Source organism: Bidens hawaiensis, unplaced genomic scaffold (genome assembly GCF_021521415.1).
Source record: "Bidens hawaiensis isolate Kalapana, Puna unplaced genomic scaffold, B.hawaiensis_p1.1 tig00044655_1, whole genome shotgun sequence".
In the NCBI taxonomy this organism is placed as follows: Eukaryota; Viridiplantae; Streptophyta; class Magnoliopsida; order Asterales; family Asteraceae; genus Bidens; species Bidens hawaiensis.
Genome location: NW_027497921.1, coordinates 48,079 through 58,299, shown reverse-complemented (window position 1 = coordinate 58,299; position 10,221 = coordinate 48,079). Strand labels below are relative to the sequence as shown.

At 31.9% G+C, this 10,221-nt stretch overlaps 1 protein-coding gene across 1 annotated transcript; it reads left to right on the top strand.

Annotated features, from left to right (window-relative positions):
* The first annotated feature begins 6,646 nt into the window (after nucleotides 1-6,646).
* Nucleotides 6,647-9,999, top strand: LOC143595085 (root allergen protein-like). Its single transcript, XM_077074219.1, has 2 exons — nucleotides 6,647-6,868; nucleotides 9,649-9,999. The coding sequence occupies exons 1-2, from the start codon at nucleotides 6,685-6,687 to the stop codon at nucleotides 9,942-9,944; spliced, it is 480 nt and encodes a 159-aa protein (XP_076930334.1). The 5' UTR covers nucleotides 6,647-6,684; the 3' UTR covers nucleotides 9,945-9,999.
* The last annotated feature ends 222 nt before the right edge of the window (nucleotides 10,000-10,221 follow it).

Here is a 10,221-nt window from a genome sequence, read left to right as displayed (position 1 = left end):
AATTCAATTCTAGCACTGTTGATTTTGGCAATCAACGTTTCAAATCTTGAGACGAGACTATTAATTGATTCTCCTTAAATGTAGTTGAACATGTTGAACTCTCCCTTCAACATACCTTTATGGCTGTTTCTCATTTCCAGGTTGCCTTCAAACTTGTTCACTAAGGCATCCCACAAAGTGTAAGGCCCTGTACCCAGTAGCCCTACTTTAACGTCGGATTTACTCATAAACACCGTTCTTCCAAATCAGAGTTTATTAAAACTTTCGCAGAATATAAACTTTAACCGTTTATTACAAAACATTTAATATTTTCTTTAATACTATAAAATAAAACATCATATTTAAAACATCATTTCCTCTATCTTCAGATGCCAGCCATTCAATCCATGCCGTGTGCCATCCTCATGCCAACCCTCTGGTCAAATCACCAACGTGCATACTAAAAGTCAGCTACGCTGAGTGAGTTCTAGTTAATCATACATCATACCATACATACAATTACATTCATATACATACATATCTGAAGATACATATTAATATCTTAACCTTGTATAAATATCCATAAGAGGAACGACACATAATATCTATTAAAAGAACCATGGCTATTGCCCATGCTATTTATTTTCCATAGAAGGACACTCTGTATAAATTCTCCATAGAAGGACACTCTATATACTTCCATAAAAGGAACATCCTATATATTTCCATAGAAGGAAAACTGTGCTTTCCATTCAAGGAACTCTATGCTTTCCATTAAAGGAACATTATATTTTCTATTAAAGAAACACTATACTTTCCATTAAAGGAACACTCTATATATTATCCGTAGAGGGAACTCTATGTATAAGTTAATATTTAACATCCATATAAGGAAATCATCACTACTCTTGGCAATACATGCAATATCCGAAGATCGTTCACATATCGACAAGGGGCAGAGCCCCTGGCTGGGGTCGAGCTGCCAGGTCAGCTTGGAAAATTTTTATTTCTATTAATTATCTTATCACATTTTCCATTAGGATTTTAAAATATTATCTAATTCGCCATCTCATTTGCTATAACGAATTAAGTCTAATTTGTTATCAGATCACACTCTAATTCGTTATCCAAATCACATTCTAATTCTTTATCCAGCTTAATTCGTTATCTTAGTTCGTTAATCCATTTGCTATAACGAATTAAGTCTGATTCGTCAACTGGTTCATTAGCTGCTTCGTTACTCTGGTCCGTTAGCTAATTCGTGATCTGGTCATCACTTGGTTCGTCATTCTGATTCGTTATCTCAGTTCGTTAGCCTAATTCGTTATCTTGGCGTGACCTGATTCGTTATCTTAATGTATCGAATGGGTAGATAACGAATTAAAGGCTCATTCGTTATCAAGCAACACGAATGAGTCCCATTCGTTATGAACGCATAACGAATTGACCAATTATAACGAATCATCCCTGTTCTTATCCAGACTTTGACTCAGAGGTCAAAGTCAAAATTGATAAGAACAAATAACAGTCAACAGGTATTAGATCTGCAATACTCCTTCGTTGCTTAACCAAATATCATGATTTAGGTATCAATGGAATCGTCTATGCAGTGCCTACAAACCCTAACCATTCAATCGTTCAAAACATCGGGTTTACATGGTGCGATTTATGTATATATATTACGGGTCTTCATGCTGAAGATTAGCCTACAAACCGTAATCAATTTCAGTAAGTTTAGCTTCGATGGATTCGTTTTTACCATCTAAAACAGATCTATGATTTCTAGACTAAATATGAACTTAAACGAACAATTTCTCAATATAAACGTACCTTAAATGAGTAGGTTTACGAACACGGTCTAGTCTTGATGTTGTTTTGGTCTCTAGCACCAACGGGTTCGGGTTTCCACTTTCGGATCTTGGCTCGGGATTTGGATAATGTTTGTGTGTTTATCAAGGTGTAGTCTATGGTGTAGAGATGGATAAAAATGGAAAGGATTAGGGTTTAAGGGATATTATAATCCCTTAAGCCCATAGACCTAAGATCCATCTTTCCATTTTGGCCCATAATTAATTCCATCTAAAAAGCATACTCATCCTATCATATTTTATTATTATTAATAACCGAATGGAAAAATTGGGATGTTACCCAGAGCATTAGCAGTGGTGTAGTCTCTTAGTGTCAATGCAATTTCTCGTGAAAGGGATACAATTAGGATACCAAAACCTTTTGATCTTCAGCAAGCATTCTTCGATCATCTTCATTGTAGTTTGCTACTGTTTTGGGAACCTCACCATCAGTACCAGTTGTCATAGGACGGTGTGGACCTTGTTCAATATGTCTAATAAGATTGTAATCAATGATCTTGAGATATTTGTAAAATCTCCATTTAAACTCATCAAAATCACAGTCCCATTTCATCAACTTTGGAGGCTTCGATGTGATTCCAGCCTCGTTTTCAAACATCACATACTGCACAGCTTCGACACTAGCAACAGTAATAGGAGTGGGATTTTCCATTTCTCAATAACACTTGGATAAAAAAACCGCTCAAAAGCTAAGTACAATGTATTCTAATGTAACAAAGTTTCAATTAGAATAAAATTGACTTAGAATAAAAAGGACAACCAAATGATTGTAGAAATTTTTTTTAAAGTTAAATGTATTCTAAATGTCAGGAAATAGAATACAAATGACTTAGAATATTTTAGATTACAATTGTAATTGAGAAAAAAAATTTTCTAAGTTAACTGTATTCTAAATGTATTCTAAGTGGAACAAAATAGAATACAAATGACTTAGAATATTTTAGATTACAATTGTAATTGAATGAGATGAATGTAAGTGAGTTTGAAATTATTCGAGTGGGAAGTGTGAGCGAGTGAGGATGGTGTAACCGAATGAGAATTGTAAGCGAGTGGATAAGTGTACTCGAATGGGAGGAATTGAAAGCGAATGATGATGTAAGCGAGTGGATTGTAAACGAGTGGATGCTTCGTAAGCGAATGAGAACTTGTATGCGAGTTAGGATGCTTGTAAGCGAATAAGGGAATGTGAGCGACTGATGGGAGCGTAATCGAATTGGAATGTAAACGAGTTAAATGTAAGCGACTGGATTGTAAGTGAGTCCCACCAACCACAACTTAGTATTCGAAGTTTTTTAAATGAGTTCAATTCCAAACAAGGAAAGTCACCCACTCACTTTCCATCACCTTTCTCAAACACACCCATATGCATGTTTATCACAACTTTTCAAGCAAACATTCACATGGAACAACACAAACACAATTCTTGATAAGTCAAACACCAAAACTAACACCTTTTCAACCAAACTTTATCATTTTGAAGATAAATAAACTTTATTTTCTAGAAAACTTGAAGAACATAAGAACCCGAAACCCACTTATTTTCTTGAAAAATCCATCTTCTCAGACACAAGACCAAAATCCAAGGTTGTGACCCAAGATCTACAACTAGTAGAGCCCGAAAGCTCTGATACCAATTGTAGGTCTCGTGACCGGATCAAACAACAAAACAAACTAAGTACTAGTCGTTCTTGGATCAACCTCACAACTAGTTGGCGAAAACAACTAGCTAGACCGAGATCTCGGATCTTGTGGTGGTGCTATGGGAGCCGAAAGTTTGAGAGTGAAGGGTGAGGTAGAGAGAGTTTGAGAGTTAGACAATAATATTTTGCAAAGAGTTACTTAAGTATGGTTTTACACACACCTTATATAGTGTGTGTAATCCATACTCTATTTCCATTAACAAATGCCCAATGGGCTTCAAGTACATCAAGGCCTCGGGCCCAATACATATAAACGCAAACGAACAAAACGTAAACTGATACAATACAAATACGAAAGACTTAAATAAACAAAACCGGGCCTTACATAATATGATAAGTTGGACCGAGTGGACCAAAAAAGTCTCCTCCTTTCCATTTAACTGCATATTTTTTTTTCTAGCTCTCACTTGTTAATAAAAGCCGTTAAAAAATTAGTAGCATATAGCGCCAATGTTTTCAGACCCAGAGCGGACATTGACCCATACGCCTTACCGGGTCACAAGTCGGACCGACCCGGGAGGCCGGACCGAAGTTTGAGAGTTAGACAATAATATTTTGCAAAGAGTTACTTAAGTATGGTTTTACACACACCTTATATAGTGTGTGTAATCCATACTCTATTTCCATTAACAAATGCCCAATGGGCTTCAAGTACATCAAGGCCTCGGGCCCAATACATATAAACGCAAACGAACAAAACGTAAACTGATACAATACAAATACGAAAGACTTAAATAAACAAAACCGGGCCTTACATAATATGATAAGTTGGACCGAGTGGACCAAAAAAGTCTCCTCCTTTCCATTTAACTGCATATTTTTTTTTCTAGCTCTCACTTGTTAATAAAAGCCGTTAAAAAATTAGTAGCATATAGCGCCAATGTTTTCAGACCCAGAGCGGACATTGACCCATACGCCTTACCGGGTCACAAGTCGGACCGACCCGGGAGGCCGGACCGAACATTGACCTGGAATCACTTCTTACACTTCTTAGGATAGTTTTACTTCTTATTCTAACCTTGCTATATATATATATATATATATATATATATATATATAGCAAGGTTAAAATAAGAAGTAAAACTATCCTAAGAAGTGTAAGAAGTGATTTTTACCCTTAAAAAAATAAAACACACCGAACAAAAAACACACCAAACTAACAAAATAAAACACACCGAACAAAAAACACACTAACAATATCCACCATCAAATGATCAAATCCAACGCCCGATATTACTTTTCACACTTCTTACAAATAACTCACTTCTTATTCTAACCTCACCATATATATATATATATATATATATATATATATATATATGGTGGGGTTAAAATAAGAAGTGGAGTCTGTCTAAGAAGTGTAAGAAGTAATCTGGTGCGTTAGATATGTTGATCTGACGGTGGATATAGAAAGTGTGTTTTTTGTTCGGTGTGTTTTAATAGATATAGTGGTGAAAACACACTTTCTACACTTCTTAGGATAAATCTACTTCTTATTTTAACCTTGCTCTCTCTCTCTCTCTCTGTATATATATATATATATATATATATATATATATATATATTGGGAAAGGATCAAGAGAGAACTTTTTTTTAGAGAGAGAACTAGAGAACTAATAATAAAGTATTTTTAATTTAATTAAAAAAATATTTTTGATTTTTTATTTCTTTCATCCTTCTTATATGTTGTTATTCTTTACCAAAAAAAAAATTAAAAAAACTCGTTGTAATGCATATATACAATACATCGAATTTTTCTAATGCATATGTGCACTAGTGTGTATTTTTATATGTGCAATAGTGTTGATTAGCATATATATGCTATTGTTTATATTGTATATGTGCAATAGTGTTGTATTATATGCAAAGATAAAAAGAACGCTATAGTGCATATGTGCATTAGTGTTGTATTACATATATGTGATAGTGTATTGCATACAATTATTAGTGTTATATTTGCATATATTCAATAGTGTGTATTGTATAATGCAATTATGTTGTATTATGCAATAAAACATTATCGTATATATGCAACATGCATTAATGCACATATGCATTACACCGACAAGGTTTTTTTTTAGTATTAATATCATCTTATTAAAAGGAGGAAAGAAAAAAAATCACAACATATTTTTTAAAATAGTTAAAAACAATTTTTTACTAGTTCTCTAGTTCTCTCTTTAAGAGGAGTTCTCTCTAGATGTTACCCTTATATATATATATATAATTTTAATTTTATATATATAAAAAAATTTACTTTCATTGAACTTCAAAAACATACATCAAAATCCAAACTATATTTAAATTCACGTTTGTACACGGTACACATTTTATAATTGATGAGTGAAAACTAAAAAATGGTTAAAAGGCCCGTATTTAAAAAATAACTTTTGTGCAAAGCCCAACAGCAAACCATTCCTTTTATGTTATTAGGGTTTGTTAACTTTTAAAAGGAGTTCATTTGTGGAGGTTGCTTTCATATCTATGTTTCTTTATCTTTCATCTCTTCATTCATTTCATCTCTATTTTCTTCTATCTAGTATTCCATCTAAATGTAAATACATACTAGTTTCATAGATCTATAAAAAGGTTGGCTCAAAGTTGGCTTTGGAGAAAGATGGATCGGCTGCTTTGATTCTAGTGTTGGTTTTGTGAAAAAAACAAACAAATATTTGTATTTTTCAAAATGACCGGTCTGACCGTCGGTTCGCCGGTTCCGGGTCAACCAGAAATTGCAAGAACCGGCCGGGTTTTATAAAAACTAGCTAAACATATCAACCTGACCGTTAATGGCACCGGGTCCGGTCCAACCGGCTGGTTCGGTCTGGATTTAAAAACATTGTATAGGACATATATTAGTGTTGGAGCTAAATATAAGATATGATATATAGGAGGACAATGACAAACATAACTACTTTATATAAACCAAAATTTAACAAAATATATGTGTATATTCTCCAAGGGCAAACTAGTGGTCAATATGTGCATGCTCTCCAACGAACCATCAAATAAACATATTTTACAACACTTTTTTCCAACTCCAAACCACTACATATACCCAACATTCCAACAATATCTGTATTCACATTCAACTATAACAATAGCTTCTTAGTTATTTTATCTGCAAATTATTCATCATGACCACTGCTGTTTCGACTGAGGTTGAGATCTCTAGTTCATTTCCTGCCGATAAGATTTTCAAGGTTATCACAAACTTCCATACGCTCGCACCTAAGGTACTTCCAGAAGTATACAAATCCATCACCACCATAGAAGGTGATGGAGGTCCTGGAACGATCCAGAGTCACGTTTATGGTGACGGTAAGAAATTAATCAGTAACAACATTTTGTTTTCTATCTGACTCTTAAAGATAAAAAGTTACCGGCCAACCTTACCACATGTTTCACTGGTCCGTACTCAAAAACCAGCTAATATCATAATTCAATATGGGAATAATTAAATAATACACAAATTTAATACCGTATAAAACTGTAAAACTCAAGAATTAATACATACATACATATATATATATATATATATATATATATATATATGGGATGGATCTTGCGAGAAGTGATATTACAGCGGGAAGTGCGAGAAGTGAAGATATAACTCCATTAATCCCTAATTTCACTAACTTTCATATGATGTTACATACATATATGTAGGTTGGTTGTATTTATGTCTTAATTGCACATTCAAACCTACCTACAAACATATAAATGTACCGAGCCATATTCAAACCTATGTACCTACACACATACAAACATAAATACACATATACACACATACGTACACATATGCAAACATACGTACCTACATACATACATATGCACCTACACAACGCACCTACACATAAAAATTGGAGTGAAATTAGGGATTAATGGAGTTACACCTTCACTTCTCGCACTTCTCGCTGTAAAAAAAACTTCTGAAATGATCCAATACCTATATATATATATGGTAAGGATCCTAAAATAATCTTTTAGAAATTGAGAAATTTGAAAACAATTTTAAGCCACAAAAAAAAACCTCTAAAAAATATCTAAAAATTTATATAAAACAAAAAAAGCAAAAATTTTTAAAAAGTAAAAAACCAAAATTCTTATATTTCATTCCGGTTTTATAAATAAAAAATAAAAAAAAATCTTTGTATTATACACATGTGTATAATTTCATTTAATCTCTAGTTACGTAATTTACACATATGCAAATTATCATTTACCTTAAATTGTACATACGTGTATAAAAAAACATGTATGTACATATATGTACATATGTGTATAATTTAGCTAAACCGAGACATTTTTTAATGATAAATAAGAATTTTGTTTTTTTTTACTTTTTCATTTTTGCGTTTTTTTTCTATGTTTTATGATTTTTTAAAATTTTTGGTTTTTTTATGGTATTTAATGGTTCTCAAAATTCTCAATTTCAAAATAATTCTTACATGATCCTGATCCTATATATATATATATATATATATATATATATAAAGGTTCAAATAAAAATAAGTTATTTTTTTGGAATGGTAAGAACCAATAGAATTTTGACATTTGGCATTAAAACCGATAGTGAAAGAATAATTGAGGGTTATCTAAATATAAGTGTTGTTTCCTAGGAAGACTAAAAATAAATTATAGCCACTGGATCGTATCAATCAATGTTTGAGATTTAAAATTACCAAAAACCGTCATCGTTTCCTAGAATTACTCTTTCATTATTATAACCGACATAATTTCCTATAATTGTTCTTCACCATAGGTTTTAATGTCAAATGTCAAAATTCTATTGGTTCTTACCATTCCTAAGAAACAACTTCTTTTTATTTGAACATTTATATATATATATATATATATATATATATATATATATATATATATATATATATATATATATATAGGGTGGGTTATCATAAAAATAAGTAGTTTCTTAGGAAGACTAGAAATAAATCATAACCATTGGATCTTTTTAATCAATGGTTGGGATTTAAAATTACCAATAACCGACATAGTTTTCTAGAATTACTCTTTCATCATTATAACCGACATAATTTTCTAAAATTATTCTTTCACCATCATTTGTAATGCCAAATGTCAAAAATTTGTTGGTTCTTACCATTCCTAGAAAACTCCTTATTCTTATTTAAACTCTTTTATATATATATATAACAGAGTTAAAATAAAAATACATAGTTTTGTAGGAAGAGTAGAAATGACATAAAATTTAGAGTTAGGAAACTATGTAGCCTAAATCCAATATCCTAGGAAACTATTTGGTATTTTAAAAACTACTAATCTCAACCACTAGATCATAGATCCAAGGGCTTAGATTTATTCTTACTTTTCCTAAAAACTATTTCTTTTTATTATAACCCACCTATATATATATATATATATATATATATATATATATATATATATATATATATATATATTTTAAAAGTAAAAAAAACCAAATATATTGAAGAAACATTTTTTTAACTAAAAGAGATTAGAGAAGTAAGGTCAGCATTTTTGTATTGTAGTTATGATATACATAACTAAAGTTGTAGCCTAGTTGGTTACAATTGTGGAAAAACATTTGAAACCGTAAAAACCAAGTTGAAATACCAAAATCAATGGTTTTGTTTTATGTTTTTGTCATAACCAAACTGAATTTATAGGTTATTTATATGTTTTAATTTTTAAGTAATTTATAGTAGTTTAATAAAAATATTAAAGTTCAAATGTATAATTATTAGTTAATTATTAAGTAAAAAATAAATACACCAAAATTCATTATTTTTGACCAATTTTCTTTCGCTCAAAATTTTCAAGCCTGAATGACAAAACCTAAAAATGGTAACCGAACCCAATCCAAAAACCAATAAAACCAAAACTGAACAGTTTTCAAAAATTCAAAAGCTGATATTTCAGTTTTGGTTCGTTTTTTTGCCCAAAACCAAACCGAACCAATCCATGCACACCCCCAGAGTGCAACCAGTCTGCCTACTCACATAATGCTTACAAGTGCTGAACTGGACCGCTAAGGTTCTTAGGTTCCATTTTGGTTCTAAAAACATTGTTCGTATATGTTACCGATCGGGTTTGTAATGCAGCTCTACCATACACAACATCAAAGCAAAAAATTGACGCAGTTGATTTGAGCAACCTTTCTGTCGACTACACGGTGTTTGAAGGTGACATATTGTCAGATTATTTAGATTTGATAGTTCATCATATTAAGATCTCACCAACAGCTGAGGGCGGAGCTATGTATAAGCACACTACGGTCTTTAACTGTAAAGGTGAAAAAAAGCCAACAGAAGAGTTACTTAACCAAACCAATGAAGGATACAAGAAAATCTTTAAGGCGTTTGAGGCTTACATTGCTGCTAATGCTGAAGCTTTCTGACTTTCATTTCATAATCAACATGTGTGTTTGGATTTGAAATGGTTTCATGTGTGTTTGGATTTGAAATGGTTTCATGTGTGTTTTTCTATTGTTATGCACGAATAAATGAATATCATTTTGCAGTAGAATTTTTTCCCTGTAGTACGTTTGGGCTCTATTTATTTTTGATTGCCTACGTATAGGTCATTTGTAACATGTAGGGCCGTCTCTGAAAGCTTGATGGCGTTCATGGAGCATGCATAACTTATACAAATAGGCATAAAAAATTCAACTTATA

Excerpts from the sequence above, each read along its gene's own strand:
- LOC143595085 (XM_077074219.1), top strand. The coding sequence starts at position 6,685 with ATGACCACTGCTGTTTCGACTGAGGTTGAGATCTCTAGTTCATTTCCT. Across the intron at positions 6,869-9,648 it reads GAGTCACGTTTATGGTGACG|CTCTACCATACACAACATCA; the intron begins GTAAGAAATTAA and ends TTTGTAATGCAG.